Source organism: Sarcophilus harrisii, chromosome 2 (assembly GCF_902635505.1).
Source record: "Sarcophilus harrisii chromosome 2, mSarHar1.11, whole genome shotgun sequence".
Classification (NCBI taxonomy): domain Eukaryota; kingdom Metazoa; phylum Chordata; class Mammalia; order Dasyuromorphia; family Dasyuridae; genus Sarcophilus; species Sarcophilus harrisii.
The window spans coordinates 139,022,392-139,043,968 of NC_045427.1; the positions used below are offsets into that span (position 1 = coordinate 139,022,392).

Genomic DNA, 21,577 nt, shown 5'->3' on the forward strand with positions numbered 1-21,577 from the left:
TGTATGTGTGTGTACACGTGCGAGCACGTGTATTTCTGTGTATATGTGTTTTAAACTAAAAGTTTTTTTTCTATTGTTGATTTCTTTCTCACTACATGTATAAAATCTGGTCCAGAAAATAATCCATTATTTGAGAAAGAAAAAGGATCAGAACAATAGAACAGTGGAAGCTTTGGGTCTTAGGAATGCTGAATTTCTAGTAGCCATTAATAATTACATGTACACATATTAATATAAAATTTCCCCCAAAGCCACTGATTATAACTTTTATCTCCAAAGTCTAAGGGTAAGGCAATTTGACAGCTTTAGACTGCCACGGGGTCATTTTCTTTGAAGGGCAATTGCACTGAAAATCAACAGCAAACTCTAAAGTTCCAAAGTAAATTTCTAAAACTAAAGACATTCTTTTACATATGCAAAACTTTCAGGATCTAATGCAAAGCTATTCAAGAAATAAATTTTAAAGTTTGAAGACAAAAGCAAACATATGTTGTTTCCCACAATTTAGATGAAAACTTTCTGGAAATGATTTTATATGAAAATAAATTATTGGACTGTCAAAAAAAATATCAAGGCAGTGAAAGAGTAAAAGTATTTTTCTTATATTTTCTAGCTCAGGTGAATAGCACCTAGCAAAAAGAGAAATTTCATAATAATACTTTCAAATCAATTTCTTACAGAATTTTTGAAAATTATTTTCATTCTTATAGAAAAAAAAGAAAAAAATTACTTTCAAGTATTCGTTTCAGCACATAAGCATAGTAAAATGTGCTACTATTATGGTCTGATCTCAAAATACAGAAGTTATTTCAAATCAATTATCTGCTTGTACTGATAATTATAGTCTAATGGAAAGGAGTATGTGAAGCAAAAACATTTACTCCCTTTCAAAAATTGGCATGCATGGAAGGAAAATCTATTATATATTATAAGAACAAATAAGGAAACAGTGAATTTCATATAATTTCCTTTTTCTCTGGCAATATGACAATAGTGATTTTTGCTAAGAGCATCTTAAATTTTTAATTGATATTCTATTTCATGGTTAACAGAGAACAACTACACAGACTCAGACTTGCTATCCTTTCCTTTGTTTCAATATTGATGAAAATTTTTTAATTAGCCATATGGACACCTGGCATCAAGTATATAGATTAATTCAGGCCAATTGACAAACATATGACAATTCTGACTCTTGAGACTGATGAATTTAATTCCGTGAAACAGAATAGGGCTACTGTTTACTGACTGATTACTTTGACATTTGTTATTGTGGCAATCTTGACATCTTTCAATTTTCAATTAAATGGCTGAAAATACTTAGGAAGTTAAATTCATTTCTGTTTTCTAGGATTGTCCAATTTATTTTTTATTATTTTATATGATTTATAAAATTTGTAAAAATTTTGCACCTGTATTTAAAAGAACTAAGGCTGAATAAACAATATTTCAAACAAAAAAAAGTAAATCTTAAGAAAAATGTATTCTTAAAAAAAATCAATTTGGCTACAAAGGCAAAAATAGTATTTTTATATTGGAGAAAGGAATCTTTTACTCCTAAAGATAATCTAAAGTTTTTTTTAACTTTTCTATTATTTTCATCCTTTAAAAATTATTTTTAAAAAACTATTTTGAAGGCAGGGGAGAAGATTATAATAATGGAATCCTGAAAAAACAAATAGAAATTCAAAATTGATTTCAGAATTACAGAATTTTGGAATTGGAAGGGAGTTTAGAGATTATCTAGTCCAAGTCTTACATTTATTAAGTGAAAAGTAGAACTGTAAGAACTCAGTTCTCTTAACTTGCTGTCCATTGCCCTTCCTACTGAAGTATATTTACTTCTAGCATGAGGAAGGTTAAAATAAAAATGTTTCATTTTATTAAGTGGGAGCAATTGTGAAGCAATAAAGTTTGAAAACACAGGAAAACATCAGTGAAGCAAATATATGGAAAATTAATACACACAAATTAACTGGATCATATGACTTGTAGCCTATGGGTACAAAGAGGATATAAGAAGAAATGGTGATCTGCTTAATTCTAAAAATAAAATGATGAACTACAAAATGAAAAGAATGAATACAATTTTAAAAGTATTTTTTACTAACTGTAATTTGTAAAAAAAGAAGTAAAAAACTGATGTTTCATAATAAAAGACAAATTTGACTGGTATCAGATGAAATAAAGAATAAAAATGGAGAGATTCATATATGAAATAAGATTATCATGCAAAACAAATGTATGTATTATGAAAAATTAATATCTCAAGAAAGATATAATTCCATTTATTGAATTTGGCATACTGTAATTAAAAAAAATTCTTGGGAGATTAGATATAACATTGGAGATGTTATACATTTAAATAGAATTTTGGCCAGATGCTTTATAAGGATTGTCTATTGAGAAAAGCACAGACTAAAGGAAACTTTTCCATTTGTAATCTCTGTAGGACAATGAAATAAGAAAATTAGTATGTTCACAACAAATTGCTTAATTAAATGTAAATTATTCATTTTACTCAGATATTTTAAAGAATTATTGAATGGAAACTTTAATGTAGATAGTTGCTTTTTAATAGGTGTTCAATAATTTCCTTCCTAGAGGACAATATATTTTTTCTTGAAAGAAAAATCATAATTAAGTTTCTTTAATTAAAGTTATGAGGATTAGAATTAAAATTAGAAAGATCATGAGACTGAGTTCTGAAATTTGAATCACAGCCAGATGAATAGAAAAACCCTGTATGCTTATTTTTTATACTTCTTTCCCAAATCTAAAGTTCACCTGACTGATATAAGATGGTGAGAAATGTTAAATTAGGTTTTTGTCATAAAAATAGATTAAAACATAATGCATAAATTATGTATAAAAACCTTAAAGCTACCAATAAATGTAGCCAAGTTAAATGTAAACACTTCCTTATTTTCAATCAGCTGTAAAAATGCATTAGAGAAATCATGATTCCTTTTGTAAATCTATATTGTACAAAATGTTATCCTTTGTTTTGTTGGGATGAAGGGAAAGGGGGAATAAAATCCTTATTTTACATAATTTTTTTAAAAAAATGTACACACATATATATACATATACATACACACACACATTTTCCACAGAATGAGAACCTGAAATGCAAGTCTGCCATGATGAAAGCCACAAAGCCTTTAGTAAATACTTTTCCAAAAATTAGGAAGAGACTAATCTTTGAATACATCAGTCCACAGAAATTATAGGGTCTACTCCCCCCTTTATATCATAAATTCACTTGTACTGTGATTATACAATGACACGGTGAATGAATAATGTAGTAAAGATCCTAAAATTAATGTTCAAAGTTATTTCACTTAATTGCTTTTTTTTCTGGAGAACAAAATCTAGCTTGGCACATGAACATAACCTAAAGACTAAATCAAGTTAAGAATACAATGGTTCCTGAAGGAATTTTCAATTTGAAAAGTTAAAGTATTGGTTTATAGGTCATACTACAGAAATATTAATGAAATTATTGTTTTTGTTTTTTAAAAAATATGTGGAGTGAGGGGAAAGCTTCTGAAATTAACATTTTTGTTCCCTAGACCCTTAAGATTCTGTCATCTCAACATGACTAGGAGCAAGCAGTACTCTGTCATCACATTATATAGGTCAAATCCCATTATAATTACATATCTGAATACCTCCTTCTCATCCCCCAAATAGTTCCAAAGTTTCAGCAAATGATATATATTTTTTTTAGAAAATCAAGATAGTTCCTTGGATTACACTATAATGGAATTTGACCCGTATTCAAAAGATGATTCAAATTGTTTGCTTTCCAGCTATGCTGCAAAGCAAATAATGAGGTAGGTACAAATGTAATTAGCTTTTCTATTTCTGAGTGATAACTGGAATTTTTATAAAACAATTCTAGTTTCTTAAAGAGGAAAATAAAATCATATTACCAATGAAAATTTGACAGTATTCATTTAAATGATCTATACTATCATATGTTACTCAAGAGACCAAATAGAAAACAAATCATTCACTTTAAAGAACTATTCTGATTTGTTTTCTGAATTCATTATAAGAATATGGAACACATTATTAAAACTGGTAATATAGCAAATGCCTTGCACATAGTAAGTGCTTAGTAAATCTGCTGAATTTCAGTGATCCAAGAAAGAGACTTCATTCAAGTCAATTTACATGTTTTTCATTATTTTATAGATGTAATTCTTATAAAACAGTTCCTATACTTTAAAATTTTAGATCCTTCAAAATTTTTGAAATAAGATCCTGAATAGTTGGGATGAAAGTCTGAATTGGTTAAGTGTTCATTAATGCCATCATTGTGTATATTTCTAAAATAATAATTTTAATGATTTTTAGACACAATTAGTCTTGAATCTCTTGCATTAATTTCTGAATATCTTACTGAAATAACTATATTAGGGATTCACATTAAAACTATTCATAACTGATTTTAAAGCATTAGTTTCTATATATACTTTAAAAAGAAATATTTAGTTGTTCACTTGTCAGATAAAAACAACAGAACAAATGGAGTTGTTATTTTGCAGCACACAATATAAAGTATTAAGCACATTGTCTTATAAAGAATTACTTTCTGTTTTAAAAAAGAGGCAGCAAGAAGCAGTAAAATAAACATTTTAGTCAGTAGGCCATCATGGCACTTTTGCATGCCTTAAAAGTTCTTAATGGTACATGTTTTAAAGAGGCAAATAATACTATAAAATGTACATAAATATACCTTGAAATTTAGCTCTTGTTTTTGGTTATACTGGGTGCTATCATATCAGATCGCCAATAGGAACAAGAAAATTTGAATGTTCCTACTATGTAGATGCAATCTAATTTTTTCATTAATTCCAGACCAATTTTCCATGCCTAAAAAAGATCACAGTCTAATGCTGAAAGTGACTTATAAGACAAAGAGTCACTAACATTTTTGAATTAATATTTTGAGGAGGAAGAGATATTTTATTACAAGCACAGCTATAATTCATTTAGCTTCTATTTATATTCCACACACCTAAAACTAAATATACCTTTGGACTCCAGCAATTTCCAAAATATTTTAGATGGAAATGAGAATTACCAATGAATGGAAATTTGAGTAGATGGGTGATTTCATTTTTGTCTTTGTAGGCCCAGTACCTAGCACACTGCCTGGAAAGAAAATAATAGGCACTTCACAAATGTTTGTTGAATTAACTTGATACAAGGGTGTCAGTGAAGGCTCTAGAGTCTCTTCAGGCAAGTCAAATAAGTGTAGGTGGTCTACAGAAGAACAGACGGGTCTAGATGCCAAAATCAGGTCTGGCGCTTTGTAGGCATCCTATCTTTTCTTCAACACTTTAACTTCTTTATTGGCCAGAAAATAGGTCAGAAGCAAAGTCTCATCAAAGAAAAGTGTTTCACCATTGAAAAAAGGAATGTATTTTGAGATTATGGCCATCATAAACTCTGTCTCCTTATCCTGTCACACACCTCAATGGAAATGATTTAAGTATGTATATTCTTTAGAAATCTTTAAGTGATCAGTTGCATACAAATTGAAGTTTCTCTGCTATGCAAGTAAATAAGAACTACAAAATTAGTATAAGTTATAATTGGTAATAGTAAGAATGACAAAATTATATGTGTGTGCATGGTAGTGGTAGGGAATCCCTTACTTTCTTTCCCTCCTGGTGTGAAATTTCTGGAGTTACTATTTTTTAAACAGAATTTATAAATGTTCTCTAATAGACTAGTCAGGTTCTTCTACTGTATTTCCATAGGATAGTTTCTGAAATTCTACGTATACCTCAATATGAAAGCCTTCTTTTACTTACTGAAAACAAAGTTATTTATCTGATGCAAAATTCTTTTAACATACAGAATGCTTTTTTTCCCCCCTTGGATACTTTTAATATTATATCAACTCTGGTTCTTTCTTATATAAAGGATGACTAAATGGTAATTATTACTCATTCAGATTTTTCTAAATGTAAAATAAGAAGTTCCATAGTGTGTCTTTTGGAGAAAAAAAGATCAAATAATTGGTTATCAATAAACTTGACTAGCACTTATTTGGAGTATGTTGAACCACCCAATATTTCAATTCTGATGCAATGTAAAAACATGACTTTAAAAAGCAAGAGACACTTTTGCTTTCCCAGCATACACAATCAGCACCTGATTGAAAGCATGATAATACTGAGTTACTGTAATCAGTCATGCAATGGCAAAGAAATGGAATCCAAGTTTCACAACAGCCCAAGTTCACCCTACAGAACAAACCAAATCAAGCACTGGTTCCATCCTCTTCAATAACTCGATTCATGCTGGTCCCATGGGTGATGTGAGTCATGGGGTTATTAGTAAGATCTCTGACACTGCTATGCCGTGACTGCTCGTTGAGCCGGTGAGAACTGCTGTGTCTGGAGTGATCAGTTAGACGGGACATGCTGCCATGAGGGAGTCTCTCTTCCATCCCTCTGTAGCTGCAAGGAGTGTACCTAACACAGAAAAGTGCAGTTTGAGGAAAGCAACAGAATACCAGTGGAAAATAACATTATTATTGTACATGAGATGCGAAAGATGAGGAATAATAACTCGATCATTAACTCTTATGACAAAAATAACAAATTCCTTGATAATTCCCTGAGCTGGTTCAGGTCCTTTGCTCACTGTTCTGCCTCTAGTGGTGTAGCAAGGCATTCAGTCAGGGAATTCCTGGAGCTCTCTACTCTTCCTCCTCCCATCCAACTCTTGCCTTCCCTTCAAGTCTCAAGCTAGAGTCCCACTTTCTACAAGAAGCCTTTCACAAAATGGTCAAAGGATATGAACAGACAATTCTCAGATGAAGAAATTGAAACTATTTCTAGTCATATGAAAAGATGCTCCAAGTCATTATTAATCAGAGAAATGCAAATTAAGACAACTCTAAGATACCACTACACACCTGTCAGATTGGCTAAGATGACAGGAAAAAATAATGATGATTGTTGGAGGGGATGTGGGAAAACTGGGACATTGATTCATTGTTGGTGGAGTTGTGAACGAATCCAACCATTTTGGAGAGTAGTTTGGAACTATGCTCAAAAAGTTATCAAACTGTGCATACCCTTTGATCCAGCAGTGTTACTACTGGGATTATATCCCAAAGAGATTATAAAGAAGGGAAAGGGACCTGTATGTGCACGAATGTTTGTGGCAGCCCTTTTTGTAGTGGCTAGAAACTGGAAACTGAATGGATGTCCATCAGTTGGAGAATGGCTGAATAAATTGTGGTATATGAAAATTATGGAATATTACTGTTCTGTAAGAAATGACCAACAGGATGATTTCAGAAAGGCCTGGAGAGACTTACACGAACTGATGCTGAGTGAAATGAGCAGGACCAGGAGATCATTATATACTTCAACCAAATCATTTCTAATGGAGCAGTAATGAACTGAACTAGCTATACCCAGAAAAAGAACTCTGGGAGATGACTAAAAACCATTACATTGAATTCCAATCCCTATATTTATGCACACCTGCATTTTGATTTCCTTCACAAGCTAATTGTACAATAATTCAGAGTCTGATTCTTTTTGTACAGCAAAATAATGTTTTGGTCATGTATACTTATTGTGTATCTAAGTTATATTTTATTTTTTTTTTTTAAAGTATACTTTTTATTTTTTTTATTTTTTTTTTTTTAATAGCCTTTAATTTACAGGATATATACATGGGTAACTTTACAGCATTAACAATTGCCAAACCTCTTGTTCCAATTTTTCACCTCTTACCCCCCCCCCCCACCCCCTCCCCTAAATGGCAGGATGACCAGTAGATGTTAAATATATTAAAATATAACTTAGATTATAAGAGGTGAAAAATTGGAACAAGAGGTTTGGCAATTGTTAATGCTGTAAAGTTACCCATGTATATATCCTGTAAATAAAAGGCTATTAAATTAAAAAAAAAAAAAGATGTTCTAATAAAGAGGACAAAGGCAAACAAACAAACAAACAAAAAAAAAAAAAAAAGAAGAAGCCTTTCACAGACATTCCCTCTGAGACCACCCTCAATTTATCCTGAATAACTACATACTTAATGTATGTTGTTTTTCTCCCATCCCCACTCCAATGCATATTGTGAGTTGCTTGGGAATAGTTTGGTTTCTTTCACAATGCTTGGTACATAGTAGGTACTTAATAAATGTTAAACTGACTGACTGACAGGAATCTTTCAAGACCATAGGTAAAACTTTTCTAGTACTAGAAAAGAAAGTCTGCTATAGAGAAAGAAAATTTGCAAGAGAATGAGAAAGCTTCTGTAAAAACAGCATCTTTTTTTCCAGGTACCCTACTTAACAGGTGAACTTATACCACTTAAAAGAAAAACGACCAAAAGTTCCAATTATCTTAGTAAGACTTGAAGCTAAGAAAATGCTATTTCCACAGAATAGGCTTCTATACTTAGTCATATAAAATACAAAATTCAGCCTTTCTGTGCTTGTAATTTCTGCCAGCTTGAACTCTTTTTCCAGTTTCCATTATCTCTTACGGTGCATGCAAAAACCCATAATCCTTTTCCCTTCCCAAGCCCCAGCAACTATACTGCTACACAGTGATAGTCAACATATTTCTTTCCCCTCCTATTGTGGGTAAATTTTTTCCCTCTGTTACAGTCCTAGTCTCTGCAAGTCAGAATTGAGTTAAGGATGGTTTTATATTTCCATGTTTCTCTGCCACAGGGAAAAAAATCCCAAATCTCCAAACTAGCTCTAAGCTAGTCAGGAAATGCAACCAACAGCTGGCTTAACTTTTAAAAACTATAGACAAGATTAATAAAAATCACTTTTAAAAACAAAACTAACTAGACTTAAAACAGATTTTGAAGTTTTAAAAACAAATTAATTAAAAAAGGTTAAAGCAAAAAAAAAAAGTACAAAACCTGTATAAAGGTATTTTAGTATAACTATAATATTAAAAGGGCCTCCTAGATTAAGGATTATAACCATCAATTATGTAGTATTTTATAAAAAGATCAAAGAAGGCCACACATTATTCCAATTCATATTTATTTTGTTTAAATCTCAGGATTTGACATAAAGGTTAATCCTCAATTATTAAAGAAATGTTGATTATGTTATAGATATCCAGCAATCACTACTCTATAATACTAATTATAATACTTATACATACATGTGTGTGTATATATATGTATATGCAAATATAAATTTCATTGCTAAAGATGAGCCATTCAAGAAATTATTACTTAATCATAACAATGAAACTGATAAGTCATCATTAAATACATAGATTAAATTCAACAAATATTTATTGAATAACTTACTAGTGCCAAGTAACATTAGGTACCTGATTAGATACATTAGGGTTTCATATGCCCCAGATCAGTACTTCTGGGTCATTTCAATATATTTCAGTTCTTAAAATGTTCTATGGGCCAGTTTCAGAAATGTTTGAGTTACATAATAATCCAATGTTTTAAATTTATTATTTTGACCTGGATGAAAAACAATTTATTTTAAAAAGCTATTTCACATACATAATAGCATACTTAAAAGATAAATATTAATTTAAAAATATGCCTGTTTTAAGAAAATTAGAGCATTTTTATGGGGGGGGGAAATCTAGGACACATAAGCTTACTGGTGTAGTTAAATAAAACAAATTTTAAGTATTTCCTTGTTAATCTGAATTGTTTTCACACTAGAAAATGAAAAAAACTCTCTCAAATATCCATGATTTACTTGAATTGAAGATGTTTTACTTCTTAAAGTTTTTCCAAGAAACCAAATTATTTGGTTTCCTTATATAACTGGAAAATTCACTTTTGAAAAATGAAAGCAAATCACTACTTTAAAATATGTAGTATGTATTTTCTTAAAGTGAAACTTCAACTAGCTCTGCAAATCGGGTTATCTAAAATTATATATGTATATGTGTGTATATATATATATATATATATAATGGAAATACATTTTCTAGAAACATATATATTTGTTCAGAAATACGTATAATGCATTTTTATAAAAAATTGTTACACTGATTTTTTTCTTACTAATAATTTCTATGAATCAAAGCATGGTTGAAATCAAACAAATCTTTCTAAACTATGCAAAATCTACAACATAGCTATTCTACCTGAAATTAACTAGGAATTAACTGCTTAGAAAAATCAAGCTTAATTTAATATAAGCTTAATAACCTTTGTGTGAATTAGGGAATTGAAATATTAATTTTCTAAGAAGAATGGACGTTTTTGGAGAACAGGGACTATGTCTTTTTTGTCTATTCACTAGTATATAACACAGTAATACAGTAGGTTCTCTACAATTACTTGTGAATGAGTTAATGAAAGAAAGTGATGGTGTTATTTTGGTAATGATCAACAATGCTAATAGTGTAGAAAAATCAAGGAGAATTAGGACTGACATCTGATATGAAAAAAAGTTACTCATGACTTTTAATATCGTCAATGAGAGCAATAGGAACAGAAACTAGCTTAGGAGAGATTAAGGAATTGAATAGGTAACATTGGATATAGAGGAGATCATAAAATTTTATATGAGATATATAAAGTGCTTGAAAGGGTTTACATACTTCTAGGTAAAGCCTGAAGAAGTTATTTTAAAAATCAATTATTATTGAGAAACATGCCATTGAGAGGAAAAAAGGAATATGATTGTTGTTAGAAGTGATCAATTGAAATCTTATTTTGAATCCATATGGAAGAATTGAGCATGTCTAAAAAGCAGGAAGAAAACTGCCTATAGAGAGTTAAAAGATGCTAGAAAAAAAGAGGTTGTATGAGAACAAAGTCCCTTAAGAAAAGGGACAGGATGAGATAAAGAAAAGAGCTATGGAGTAGCTATGAAGAAGATAAAGGATACCACTTCCGAGACTGGGAAAAACAGATAGTGGAGTGAAATCAACAACACATATCAGTATTTTAAGATGAAGAAGCCCTCATTGGAGAGCAGAAAGTTTTTTGTTCTAGTCAATGTTTCAGCCTCAAAGACTTAGAAATCTTGAAATAATTTTTGACTTTTTCCTCTTTTTCAGTCCCTACCTCCAATCTAACATCAAATTGAATCTTAGTTTCCTTAAAAATGGTTTTCTGATCTGCTACTTATTCTCCATTGCTATCGATACTACTATGATCCAGGCCCTTACCACTTCATATGCAGACTGTTACAAAGACTTCTAGCTCTTCTCTATGCCTCCTCTAATCAAGTTGGTCATTAAATCTATAGTCAATTTTAGGCTCCATCCTACTGATTTAGACATATTTCTCACTATTAACCAATAATTACTTTTTGTTCTAGATAGTCTATTTCCTCACTGTTATCCTTATGTGGAACACTCAAATCTTGATTTTCTTTGGTCCCGATCTCTCCACCTGTAAAGCCTTACTCATTTCTTTCTGCTTATCCAAAGGCCTTTGCCAACTATTCTAGCTTATAATGATCTCTCCTTTCTTTGGACACACAGTTAGCAACAAACAGTTTAATGGTGAATTGTTTCATAATATTTTTACAATAATTAGCCAAAAAGATTATAAACTACTTGAGAATTTTTCTTATCCACCTTCTAGTATTTAAAAGTGTTAGGGAGAAAACAACAACAACAACAAAAAAACAAAAATTAAAAAAGAAAAAAAATAAAAGTTCTAGGGGCAGCTAGATGGTGCAGTGAATATAACACTGGCCCCAGAGTCAGGAGGACCTGAGTACAAATCTGGCTTCAGACACTTAACTAGCTGTGTAACTTTGGGCAAGTCCCTTCACCTTGTTTGCTTCAGTTTCCTTATTTGTAAAATGAGCTAGAGAAGGAAATGGCAAACCATTCCAGAATCTTTGTCAAGAAAACCCCAAATGGGTCATGAAGAGTTGGTCACAATTGAAAATGATTGAATAACAATGAGACATGAGGCACGAAGTCAATAAATACTTGATTAATTTGATGCTCCAGTGGCAGTCAGTTGAAGATACTACTAAGTGATCTGATTTTGTATTTCAGTATATACACACACACACACACACACACACATATGTACCCATATATATGTACCTTACATCACTTGCATTACAGATGCACATCTGATTACATATGCATTATGTATGAACATGTCCACTCTTGTCCTTCAGCATGTATCTTTCTGTATCAATGCACAAACTTATCTCAGATGCAGATAGGTACACAAAATCAATGCCTTGAACTTGCCTAAGTAATAGCCAACACCACCTTTTAATTTTGACAATAGGGGATTTGGCTAGGATGTAGTCTTTTTTATTCTGTGCCTTAAAATAATGAAATATATAGAATCATTTAAATCACTTACCTGCCATCACGAGACCTGTGGAGACTGCCATGGTAGCTGCTCACTTTGCTGTGGACACTCCCTGCTTTGCTCCTCTGATCATCCACCATAGCCAGCTGGGTGGAAGAGGCGTGTGTGGATGTTCCCTGGGTAGAGGTTCCTCTTGATTTTCGAATAATGGGAGTATTGGGATCCCTCAAAAGAGACTGGGCAAAATCAGGTTCCTGGAGTACCTGGCGACTCTCATTTACCATCCTAGAGGTGGGGAAAGGGAACGATTATTTATTATATACCTACTATGGGACAGGCACTAGGCTAAGCACTTTGCTCTTCATGGCAACCCTGTGAGGCAAGTGCTTCTATAAACCCCAATTTCATAATTAAGGAAACTGAGAGAGACAGAGATAAAGTGCCTAAGGCTGAATTTGAACTTAAGTCTTCCTGATATCATATCTGGCACTCCATCCATTGTACCATCTTGCCACAATTATGCATACATGTTAAACAGATGAACAAGCCAGGTTTATGTACTGTGAAGTCTGTGAGGTTAATTATTAGCTTTTAAGAATGAATTTAAAAAGAGAAAGACAGACATTTTAAAATGAAATAGTCAAGACCCGAATCAATTTGGTTTCACCCAAAGGGTGTGCTAGAAAGACAAATGGTTTGGGAATCAGGAAACCAAAGTTCTGCTTCCAGTTCTGTCACTAACTAGCTATGTGATCTTAACAAAACCAATGTTTTTTAAAGTAAAGTTGCTTCATATATAAAACAAATGACATCTAAAGTTCCTCCTACCTTTGTCATTGTTATTTTGGATAAGGGATTTAATATTTTCATGCCTTAATTTCTTTACTTGAAAAATTAAATAATAAATGTCCTCGCATGACTTAGAAAGTATTCAAGATAAAATAACAGATTTTATTTTCATTTAAAAAGCATAAAGGGCTTATATAAATTCACTCAGATTTTTTTTTTTCAGTATAACTGGCCTTCCTTTCAATATTTTAAGTGAAATTTCACTATATAAGTTGTTTTAAATGTCTTAATGCTATTTAAAATTTTCATAAGCTTAAGTATCAAATTCAATTAAGGTTTTTTTACTCTGTATTTTAGAACAACTTTCTACTTTTTTATTTAGTTCCATTTATGAGAATTTCTTTGGTGAAAAGTTTGGACCTATGATTTTATTTGAGGAAGAACTTCCCATAGGGAGACTCCTCCTACCAATATTGATTGGTAACTCATCTAAAACAGGACTTCTAAAATTTTTTCTGCTCATAACTCCTTTTGGCCTAAGAAATTTTTATATGGCCTTTGGGTATATAGGTATGTAAAATAGGTATACAAATCAAACATTTACTGATAAGTCATAATTTTGCAGTCCCCATATTCATTAATGATACCTCATATATGGTCTTAAATCACAGAGTTGCATATGGCAAATGAGAAGTCAAGTCAAAGGCAATACCCTACACCTTAGGTTTTCCTGACTCCAAAGCTGTCTCTCTCTTAACTATGCCTCTGTGCCTCTCTGAGTTAAGTAGAATGATAAATTAAACTGCAGTCAGAGTAAAGAATTTTGTGGAACTGCTGGGATTTCTGTTATCTGTAAACTGTAAGTATTCAATTTTTTTAAAAAATGAAAACACTGTTGTGTTGATCATAATTAGTGATTTCTAGCAAAGCTATATCTTGTTTCCCTGATTCTTCAAAATAAAAATACAATTAAAATAAGCAACAAAGTATAAGTGCTGAAAATATGATTTTTTAAAAAAATACTAGTTTTAAAAACTCACTCCTTTTTTCTGCGTCCATGAAAAAAGCTGGCCCATTCAAAGCATGTCTTTTTGCTTCCAACCCAAAAAATGGAGGGAATACCAACTATGAGAGCCATTAAATATTTCATCAGAAAGAGAATTAGATCTGGTCGGCTCATTTGAGTTACCTACAAATAATGAAAGAAAAAATGTAATTTACACATCAATGTTCAGTCATTTAAATTACTTGTACATTCTAGATGTACCTTACTTTATGCAATAGAAAACTGTGTAAATCAAATAATATTATGAATAAAACAAATTTGTTTTATAGTAATAATATAGGTATTTTATAAAATAATATTTTTATAGTTTTCTTTAAAAAGAAATATACCCATATAAACATTTCTTGATTCTATACTTTAAATTCCACTGTCAGACTTTCATGTAAAATGAATTACATCCCTCTACAAGAAGGTTTGAACTACATAGCCTTTATTTTTCAAATATAATCAATGTCCAGAGAAGTGAGACCATAGGTCCCGGGGTCCTCAAACTACGACCACATGCAGCAGCTGAGGACAATCATCCCCCTCACCGAGGGCTATGAAGTTTCTTTATTTAAAGGCCCACAAAACAAAGTTTTTGTTTTTACTATAGTCCGGCCCTCCAACAGTCTGAGGGACAGTGAACTGACCCCCTATTTAAAAAGTTTGAGGACCCCTGCCATAGGATCTTAGAGCCAGAGCTAGAAAAGACCTCAAAGGCCATCTAAGTTTAAACCCCTAATTTTGTATATGTCATGTGGACAGCAGTAATTGTAGTCTTCTTGGTGAATGTAGGATTTGAGCACAATTCTTACACATTTTCTTTTAGAATTATGCTTATATAATCTGTTCCAGTGACCTTTTTTCTCTTTTTTCTTTTTTTTTGTTATTTAATCACAAAAATTCCAATTATTAACTTTCAAACTGCCAAAATGCTTGACAGCTTAAACCATCTCTCTGAAACTATCCCATAATAAGGAAAGTTCTAGAAATGTTTGTGGGTTTTTTTTTTTTTAATTATCTGAAACAAAATGTTTTTTAGCAAAACTAGAAAGGATTTTATTGGAGCATACCAAACGTCTTTCAACTATGTTATAAAAGTACATTTTGTATATAAATTCTATTTCTGTACAATTTCCGATCATATTTTCCTGGATGAGACAAACATACAAAGATTACAATAAATCATTTGCAAATGTGTACGACTGTAGCATTTTCTTGGGAAAATGCCAAAGAAAAGGATTTTTTTTGTTAACCAATAATGGATTCGGAGCTCACTCCCCAAAGACTTTCTTAATGTTTCAGGTATCTGCATATTTTTTTCCTTGTGTGATAGAAATATTTAATATATAACAAATATTATCTGGACTCTAGATTCATCTTTTTCCCTTAATGAGCATACATTGATGCTTTACACAAATGCAAATTCAACAATTCCAAGCCTACAGTAAGTGGTTTCTGAGAATGTACAAAAAGGTGAATAATTTGTAGAACCAGCCCCAGTCCAATAATATTTAATGCAATAAAGTGTTTATTTACTTTATCATTGTAATTTTACCCCAGCCTCTTATTTTTCATTGTGTATATTCTGTGTTTCTAATATATGCTTCTTAAAAGCAATAGGTTATAGTTTTATTTTTTATCCAAGATCATACTTTGTTTTACTATAATTCATTCACATTTAAAGCTATGGAAATTAGGTTTGTATTTTCCTCTAATGTTGGTTTGCTTTTTGTCCCTCAAATAGAATTATTTTTCTTCTTCTGTAAATAGAGTACTTTGTATCTGGTTATTTTAGCCCAATCTATTTTAAGGCAATCTTATTTCCTTCTAGTAGCTCTTTTCCTCTCACCCTCAAGTAAAATCTTTTTGTTACCTCTTTTTCTAATTTTGGAGTTTTGCTTAACTTTTTAATTTTTTCTTTCCTTCTTGTATCTACTTATTTAGTTCTTCCCCCTTACAGATCATGGTCAAATAAAATACTCTTCTCTTTTCCCTTCATTTTATTTTCTGTATTATTCCCTAAAAGGAATTTTTTAATGTATTTTCTCCATTAGTTATCTTCTCTATCTTAAGATTTTTATTCTTTGACTTATGGCCCTTGTATTTGTTTTTCCTTCATTATTTTCTATAATCTTCCTGGAAATAAAAGTTTCTGAGATACTTATTTTGAGTTCCCTCTTCTTTAATATTTTCCACATATATAGCTTTAGTGACCCTTAGTCACTAAAGTTCCTGCAGGTGAAAGAGAAAACATTTCTCTGGGAATTTTCCTTTGTTCCTGATTGTGCAGTTCATTAATAACCTTTGTCTTTCTCATGGTCACTTCCCCCTCCCCCATTTGCCATGAAATCTCCCTACTTCCTTACCCTCTCACTGTTCTGGGTGCCTTGTATCACCTAGATCTCTGATTCCCATTCTCCTGGGCTAAGAACTAAATCCCTACAGATTAAACCCACTGTTAGGTCTCCATCATTCTATATAAACAATCTCTTTTATCCCAAGGGATCAATTATCAGTGATATCCCACTTCTCATTCTAGTTCCTTCTTCTACCTCTTTGTCCATTTTCCTATGGCTTCTCTTCTTCCTAAAAGAATAGAGGAGTTATTTCCCCTTCATTGTTAATCTTTAACTTAATTAAAGAACATCAATATCCTCCACTCCTTTTTTTACTTCTCTTCTTCTTTTATGTATGCTCCCCTTCTATAACTGTCTCACAAAAAAAGTGATTTACCTATCGGTGGGCTATTTGTGAGGCTTAGTCCATAATGTATGAGTCATGTTTCTCTATCATCACTTCTACTTGCCTTCTGCTGTCATCTTTATTTCCTTATGTATTTTTAGAAAGAATATCTTAACTTATCTATTATTTTTGTTGTTTCTGAATTTGTTCACTTTTCTTATATTTCTGTTGTTTGGAGTATTTGAGAATATCATTTGTTCACATTGTTTTCTTTCTAGAAATGTTTCAAAGCACTTCTTTTTTTGTTTCAATCCATCTTTTTTTTTCCATTTATAGTAGGATCAAGTTTGTAGGGCATGTCACTCCTTTCCTCTTTAGACTACATTATTCTATTTCTTCCTACAATTTTTGTTAGGTGAAAAATTGCACTGGTTTATTTTAATTTCCTTCCCATCACATCTGAAGGCCTTTCTCCTGATCACTTGTAGAATGTATAGTTTATAAATGGAATTGTTAAATGTGTCACTGCATGTCTTAGAATATGTATTATTAGTTTTTTTTTCCCTGAAGGAGAACTATAGATTCTTTCAGAACTCCTGGATAATTTTCTTGCATGATTTCTTTTATAATTGTTTTTAAGGTTTTTTTTTTTTTTTTTTTTTGCTTAATATGTTCTTTTGGGGAATCTATAATCTGTAAGTAGTCTTTAGTCTTTATGTATTTTATCTTTGAGATAAATGTTTTGTTTATAAGAAATACTTTATTTTCATGTTATTGCTTTTTGTTACTATTCTTTCAGATTGTCTTTCACTTACATGTACTTCTGTTTCCAATCTGTTATTTCCTTTTGTTTCATTGGTGAGACTTGACTATAGATTCAATTTCTGGTCATTATTTCTGCTAGTCAGGCCATAAATTCTGTTTTCACAATTTTTATTTCTATTTTATCTTGTTCTGGTCTCATTCTCTCTTAGAAATTCAGTCTTTTGCTTCTTCAGGTGTTGATTTATTTTCCTTTTTCTTTCAAAATTAGTTCACAGATGTCTAGACTTTTTTTTAGTTTATCTGAAGGCCATATTCCCTGCAGTTATTAATATCTTCCCTGTTTTTCCTATCTGCTTGTGCTCAAGATCTTTTTTTTTTCCACCCAAGATCTTTAATTCCAGTCTTTTTACTTACATGTTTCTCTACTGTTCTGACTTCTTCCCCTTTCCCTGAGAGATGGTGTTCAAAGCCATATCAATTTTCTCCCCCCTGTGCAATTCACATTTCACAGGCCTGTCTTCACTCCAATTGACTTCTGGTAGGACAGGACTGGCCTCATCTGGATAATGGATATTTTTTTTCCCTCAGGCTTAGTGAAGAAGCCATTTAGTCACCCATAGGTGTCCTGTCTCAGAGTTCTCTAGACTCTGTTTTATGGCAGAGCTCTTTTTGCAGTAGTGTAGCCACACTGCTTTCTCAACCAGTTTTGTCTCAATCAAAGTTTCTACTTTTTGATTTTCCACAGCCCTAGAAGAAGGGCATGGTAGTAGAACTGAGTTCTATTGCAAGCCTGTGGATCAACTTGTACAGCCCTTTCTGCATGGGAGAGAAGAACTGAATAAGCAAATTAGGAGTTAGATATCAACCTTACTTGCTGTTAAGTCATAAAGTTATTATTATTATTATTTTTTACCTCATTAGAGTTCTGATTGTTTAGGCTATGGAAATAGCTAAAACTGCTTTAATTCTTGTGGATAATTCCTATTTTGGAGAAGTTTGAGAAGTCATGAAAATTAGAGAAAATGTCTAGTGCTTCATCATTTTGTTGGTCACAAATGCCCAATTACTTTAAATTTACCCTTTTCTGAACCCACATAAGACTTTGTCAAGGAATGCTATTCCTTGAATAGCATTAGAAACTTAATCTCAAACACATATTTGTTTACTTTAACTTATAAGTGGTATAATTTCTGTCTTGTATCCTTACTTTTACCTTTTACTCTCCTCAATCTTTTGTTGTCAGAAAAAAACTCACCTAAATATATGTTAATGTTTGTAACTTCACTTTCTAATATGGCTCCTGATCATGTGCTGCATTCAACATCCCTCTGAAGTGCTAGATATGGCAGTGATCTGACAAAGTAAATTTCAGCTATTTGGCTCTTTAGTGGATGGAGCTGTCCTTGGTGTTTAGGAAAACTGACTTTTTTAGGGCATTTTAGTTAATAGTTAATAAACATTTATTAAGTGACTACTGTTAAGCATTACAGATACAAATAAGAAAATAAGATAGTCCTTGCCCTCAAGGATCTCACAATCTAATGGGGGCAGACTACATTAAAAAAAAAAAAAAAAAGCTGAAAAGCATGGGTGGGAAGGTGGAGATACAGAGGAAGGATACCTAGCCCTTGGAGTAAGATGATATCCTGTAGTTAAGATGAGAAATTATTTGAGCAGATGATTACAGAATTGATTACATCTTACAGAATGACATCCAGAGTTTCTGAATATCAAACAATTCAGGAGAGTAGTTGGATGGAAAATGATGAGCCAAATGTCCTAGACTTCTTCCTTAAATGGTGGAGGATTTGGGAAGAGTTCTTTACCCTCTCCAATGGGAGAAAGAGAGGACCTAAGCATTTTGTTAATGGTGACACTTGTTCAGAGATGGTACTTCCCCTGAAGATTAAGGAATCTTAAATGTACAAGTAATTTTTTGCTGCCTCAAACCCTTTTTAATTTTGACAGTGGAACAGGAAGGAAAACCTATCCTGAGTTTAAAACACACACACACACACACACACACACACACACACACACACACACACACCACCAACAACAACAACAACAAAGACAAAGAAGGCTATAGAAGAAAGCAACCAGCAATACCTGAAAGACTCTTCTTCACACCCAGTATATGGATTTCACAAAAAACAAAGAAACAACTGATTTACAAAATCCATTCAACTAAGGGTGGTAGAAGGGGAAGAGAAAAGAATAGCATAGGAAAACAAGGGAAGTTTTCAAATCAGCACAGCACTATCAAAAGCTAAAAATCAGTTGCAGAAAAAGCTGTGATTTTAGATTTGCAATAGTATTAAAAATCTAGATGTGAATGTCAAAAAGATTCTGCCCTACTCTTTCAATTAAAAAACAAAAAACCAAATATTCATGAAGAACATTGGAAAAGTGCAGGAAGCTCTTGGCAGAATGTGTCCTGCTTTCCTTGGGTGAAACCAACCACCAATGCCGGTCCCCAAAGTCAACCACTTTGGTGGTAGTTTGGTGGGAGCTTTCAGTTTGGCAGAGGATGAGTATGTTGAAGGGAGCTTCTCTGTAGGAGGTGAACTACCAAGGGCAGACTGCAGGCAAATCATCTTGTGAATATATATTGCTAGAAGATTACCAAAAAGAGACACAGTACACTCTCCCAGAGGTTTTCATGCTGATGAACAGAAGAAAGAGGACAGAGAAAGGGCAGCTCATGATAATGTAATTATAAGTCAAATTCAAAGCAATAGGACCAATTCCTTTCAATGCTGTATAATCAAAGATACATTTCAAGTTCTTTGATGAGTGTTACAAGAATGAGTTGAGAAGCAATATGTGCAAGGGAATGACTAAACTGGCCAACAAGATGGACTGAGAAGAAAGGCTTAAAAGCATGTCAGTTATGATCTTTCCAATATTTAGAAACAGTTGAGGTTTCCTCCCCAACATTTCAAATGCCAGGTAATATCCTGGAAACAGATGGCATTAACAGCTTTTCTGAGCATAGACAGAGTATCCAGAGAGCGCTGAAGAAGAGGTAAGAGACTAGCCAAGGCCAGATATCTCCATGCAGAAAGATCTCCAATAATTTGCTTATATTCTTCACACTGAGCTCTCCTCTGTCTCAGAATAGTGATTTCCTTTCTTTAATACTATTCTTCCCTTTTCTGATGGCTCCTACCAGCTAAAATGGACGTGATACAAATGGCTCAGATGTAATCCTTCTGCAAGGTTATGAGAAACATTTTGACATTCTCAGTCAACTCTACTTCTGTTATCCAAACTATAGGGAGAAAGGAGGGAAGAACCCACAAATCTCTCATTGTGAAGATCCTGAATACACATAGCCTACCTGCAAGCTCACTTAGCTACCCTGGTACAGACCTCCCTCCCATGCTCTTAGTCACCTCTATCTTTGCTCACCAAGCTATACCTCCCATATTTGACATACCTTCCTACCTCAGGGGAGGAAGTAAGCAGACTTGTAATTTGTACAGGAGAAGCAATAATTTTTTTTTTATTGTAACTCTTGGTCAATCAATCAATAAAGACTTATTATACATCTACAGTGCCAGACACTGAAAAGAAGGGAATACTTGGGATACAAAAAAAAAAAAAAAAAAAAAAAAAAAAAAAAAAATTAAAGAAAAGAAAGAAAAGACAAAAGAGAGTTCCTTTCCTTAAGAAGTTCACAGTCTAATGGAAGAAATGATGTGCAAACAACTATGTGCAAACAAGCTATATCAAGCTGAGAAAATCAGAGAGGAAAGTATTTTTTTTGGGGGGGGTTCCTTTTAGTGGTACCTTCTATTGATGATTTTCCTAGAAAGAGAGTTTTAGAGGAAAAGCATTAGCATTGTGTTATATTAATACAAACAAATATATTACCAACAAAACCAAAGAGGAAAAGAAATTCCACTCAAAATAACTATAGAACATAAAATACTTAGAATTTCATCTATCAAGACATACATTAAAATCATATTAATATAACAGAATACTCTTCAAAGT

The 21,577-nt window shown here is 32.3% G+C and overlaps 1 protein-coding gene across 2 annotated transcripts in view; it reads right to left on the reverse strand.

Annotated features, from left to right (window-relative positions):
- Positions 1-3,379: 3,379 nt before the first annotated feature.
- Positions 3,380-21,577, reverse strand: part of FZD3 (frizzled class receptor 3) — a 74,238-nt gene continuing 56,040 nt past the window's right edge. For both annotated transcript variants that reach the window (XM_031950929.1, XM_031950930.1), the window contains 3 exons: positions 14,118-14,266; positions 12,340-12,573; positions 3,380-6,497 (listed from right to left, as the gene is read on the reverse strand). In XM_031950929.1, the coding sequence (XP_031806789.1) occupies positions 6,284-6,497; positions 12,340-12,573; positions 14,118-14,266 (597 nt within the window). In that variant the 3' untranslated portion in view covers positions 3,380-6,283. The remainder of the gene's footprint in view (positions 6,498-12,339; positions 12,574-14,117; positions 14,267-21,577) is intronic.